This window comes from Silene latifolia, chromosome 3 (genome assembly GCF_048544455.1).
Source record: "Silene latifolia isolate original U9 population chromosome 3, ASM4854445v1, whole genome shotgun sequence".
NCBI lineage: Eukaryota > Viridiplantae > Streptophyta > Magnoliopsida > Caryophyllales > Caryophyllaceae > Silene > Silene latifolia.
The window spans coordinates 54298484-54302459 of record NC_133528.1 but is presented as its reverse complement, the minus strand read 5'-3'; the positions used below and the strand labels follow the sequence as shown (position 1 = coordinate 54302459).

At 46.0% G+C, this 3976-nt stretch overlaps 1 protein-coding gene across 1 annotated transcript; it reads right to left on the bottom strand.

Annotated features, from left to right (window-relative positions):
• Positions 1-1993: 1993 nt before the first annotated feature.
• Positions 1994-3484, bottom strand: LOC141649085 (uncharacterized). The gene is made up of 2 exons (XM_074457785.1): positions 2691-3484; positions 1994-2585 (listed from the first exon to the last, which is right to left on the bottom strand). Exons 1-2 carry the CDS (start codon positions 3482-3484, stop codon positions 1994-1996), a joined length of 1386 nt encoding a protein of 461 aa, XP_074313886.1.
• Between the last annotated feature and the right edge of the window lie 492 nt (positions 3485-3976).

The following is a 3976-nucleotide window of genomic DNA, read 5'->3' as shown; positions in this document are numbered from 1 at the left end:
TTTGCAGAGTCTTCAGCTGAACCCGTTCATCCGCAAGGAGGTTACTCGTCTGATGGGCAAGGTGAACAACCTCAATCAACGGGTTGCTGATCTGGAGTCTAAGCTCTCTGCTGCTACTAAGGAGAAGAGCATTGCCCATTCACAGCTGTCACAATTTCAGGCTTAACTGGTGAAGGCACAGAGTTCCAACTCCTCCTTAGTTGATAATCTTGTTGTTGCTAAGGCTCAGGTGCGGACCTTGAAGAAGCTGCTTCTGGACGCCTTGTTGTATGCTGCCTGGGAGTCTAAGATCAAGCGCATATGAGAGTTCCAGGCTGGGACGCACACCATCTAGAATCCGAGAGAGGAGGAAGGCAGTTTGCTGAGACCTTCCCCGTTCAGCCTAACTTCAGCATTATCAACGATCTGATGGCGGAGGAGGAAGCGACTCTTGCTAGGGGGGCGGGTGTTCCTACTGAAGAAGTGGTGCATCTGGAGGAAGATGTACTTGACTCTGTTGCTGCTCCTGTTCCTAATGAGGTGCCTGTTCCAGATCAGGCTGATTAGATGAGGGAATGACCTCTAGTTAATTGTAGTTTGTTGCTTTTTGGCCTTAGCCCTATGAGGCATTTGGCTTTGTTTTTCTTTGTTTAAACAATCGTTTGGCTTTCGTTTTTGCTCCCTTCTGGGGGCCAGTTATGTTTATGTTTTTTCTTGGTTATGTACTTACTGTGCGTACTGTGCTTGTTTGTCATGCATGCATTATATGTTGGCCGGCTCACTGTTCTGTTGGGGTGACTTTGGTGATCCTGGGGTTTTCTGACCTTACGGGATGCTCGGGTCCCTGTCCAACCATGCGCACCATGTACGTCCTGTAGGAGGAACATTTTGCTAGTCCATTTTTCTTCGAGACTGCTGGAGATTAATTTCCAACTTAAAGGGTTCTCAAAAATATTAAAAAAGAAATGAATATCACAAATGAGAGTGGATTATAATGGAAATTGTTTCAGGAGCAAAAAATGTACTCCTTCAAACAGTACAACCAAAATTTTTAAAGAAAACAACACTTAATCTTGGCTCTTTTTTGCAAGAAATATCAAAGATGTGACTCCCACGTTTTATTCCCTTAGCGCTACCTGTTGACAGATAACACCCAAGGGTGGAAAAAAAAATAAGAATTTAAAGTATTTGAGATCACATTTTAAGCTATTACCCCTTTAGCAGTACCTGATAGGTCCAAGGTGGCTAACACGTATATTCTGAACGGGATAACTTGTCGGGCAGATAGTGTTCCTTCTATAGAGCTGCAAAAAGCAACAATGTGATACATGTTCAGGTGGATAAATAAGAAGTTGGTGCCATGACTTAAAGTATTGGGTTTCCACTTCTCCTGTCGTACATACTGAGAAATAGAACTGGGATTCCAGCGGGTGGATTCTGGGCATTACACCCCTTCGGATGAACGCTATTTTATTGTAAGAAATTAGTCCAGGCGCTAACGACACAAGTTCAAAGTTTAGCATGTGTATTGTTATGTACCTTATGAGGGGGAGACTTTTGTGGTTTAGCAGCTGGAATGTAAATGTAGTACTCTTTCAGGTGAGTAATGTTCCAGGGTTTATGTATAAGTTTCCCTCCATAGTCATGAGTTTTTATTCTCCACTAACCACCATACTTTCTACCTGGTACCGTCCTTCCCAATTGTAAGCAAACTTCCCTGCTTGCTGGTTCTTGGTGTTCTGGAACACCTTTCTGAGCACCAGGTCTCCTACTTGTAAGGTTTTGATCCTTACATTTCGATTGTAACTCCTGGCAGCAGTTTGTTTGTAGGCTGTCATTCTGATCTGAGCGCCAGTTCTTAATTCGTCCATAGTGTCTTTCCACCTGATTTCTGTCTTCTATTATGCAGCCGTACCTGTGTGCTAGTACTCGCACTTTAGAAGGGATCATGGCTTCAGTCCCATACACTAGATTGAACGGTGTTTGCCCTGTGGCCACTTTGGGAGTGGTTCTATCAGACCAAAGTACTAGGGGGAAACTCATCTGCCCATTTACCCCCAATTTCCTCCAATCTCTTTTTCAGGTTCTCCATGACAATTTTATTACTGGATTCCGCCTGTCCGCTTGACTGAGAATTCCTGGGGGTGGACTTGAACAGTGCAATGTTCCACCTGGCATAAAAAGCCTCCATTATGTCAGATACAAACTGGGAACCATTGTCGCACACTATTTCTGAAGGGATACCAAATCTGCGTATGATGTTCCGCTTGAAAAAAGAGATCACGTGCCGCTCGAGGACCTGGGGAAACGCCTCCACCTCTATCCACTTGGAGAAATAGTTTGTCATGGCAAGCATGTAGACCCTGTTTCCTGAAGCACGGGACTGTGGTCCCACAATATTCATTCCCCACTTCATGAAGAGCCATGGCGAGATTATTGGATGCATGGGTTCTGCCGGCTGATGGCTAATTGGCGCATGTCTTTGGCATGCATCGCATTTATTTACGTATTCCATTGCCTCCTTGTGCTTGGTCGGCCAGAAGTACCCTTGTCTGAGTGCTTTATTGGACAGGCACCAACCCCTTGCATGATTTCCACATTCCCCGCTGTGGATGTCACGCATAACAGCATGTGCCTGCTAACTGCTCAGACATCGCAGGTAGGGTCCTGCCAGTGATCTCCTGAATAATATGTTATCAATCAGTACAAACCTGGAAGCTTTCACTTTGAAACTCCTGACTTCCTTTTTATCGGCAGGGAGTACGTCATTTTGTAACCAGTCATGGTAAGACTGCCGCCAATCTGGAGTTTCATCCTGGGCTGTTGAGGTACACATTACCCCTACTTCGTGTGTCCATTGTGAATATGTGCCCTTGTCTGCCCCTTCATGTTCCTGTTGGCAGATAGCTGGTTCTAACACATGTATAATAGGGACTATAGAGATTATCCCGGGCTTAAATGTTACCCCTAATGTTGCCAAGGCATTTGCCTCAGCATTCTGGTCTCTAGGGATCTGTTTGGTGAAGCAGGTGGCGAAACGAAGTTTGAGATCCTTCGCCACTTTTAAGAAGGCTACCATTTTGGAATCCCTGGCGACATACAAGTCATTCACATGGTTTAAAATAAGCCGGGAATCGTTGTACACCTCTATGTGACTGACTCGTAGGTCCAAGGCTAGTTGTAGTCCCAAGATCAGGGCCTCGTATTCGGCTTCATTGTTGGTCGCCTTGAATTCACACCGTACCGCATAAACAATATGTTCCCCTTTAGGTGACCGGAGGACCAGTCCTACACTCGTTCCCCTCATGTTTGAAGCCCCGTCAACATACAGTACCCACCTTTGGTCACCCTTGTCCTCACTCAGGATCAGCACGTCTTTGTCGGCCTGAGGTTGGAGAGCCGGGCTAAAGTCTGACACGAAGTCAGCTAGGGTCTGGGATTTGATGGCTGTCCGGGGTTCAAATTTCAGGTCGTACCCGCTCAAGTGGACAGACCACTTAGCCATTATACCTGACAGTTCGGGTTTTCTCATTATAGCATTCGGGGGTAATTTGTGATTATAGAGATGGTGTGAGACTCAAAGTAGGGGCGCAACTTATATGAAGCAATAACAAGTGCTAAAACAAGTTTTTCTAGTGAGGTGTACCGGGTCTCTACAGGTAGCAGAGGCTTACTGATGTAGTACATAGGTTTCGGTGCTTCTTTGTGCTCTCGTACCAGCACAGTGCTGACTGCCACCTCGGTAACCAATAAGTGTAGGTACAAGGGTTCTCCTGGTTCTTGTTTAGAGAGTAACGGAGGTGTGCTCAGGTAGCTTTTAAGCTATTCAAATGCCTTCTCATGCTCCTCCGTCCACTCGAACCGTTTGCTCTTCCTCGGGATGTCATAGAACAACCGACATCTGTCTGAAGACCTGGAAAAGAACCGGTTCAGGGCTGCCACCCTTCCCGTGAGTCTTTGCACGTCTTTCGGTTTCCGAGGGGATTCCATTTGTAGC

Bases quoted from the DNA above. Each gene is read 5' to 3' on its own strand.
- LOC141649085 (XM_074457785.1), bottom strand. From the start codon at position 3,484: ATGGCTAAGTGGTCTGTCCACTTGAGCGGGTACGACCTGAAATTTGAA. The intron at 2,586-2,690 runs GTTTGTACTGAT...TGACATCCACAG, and splicing joins TTCAAAGTGAAAGCTTCCAG to CGGGGAATGTGGAAATCATG.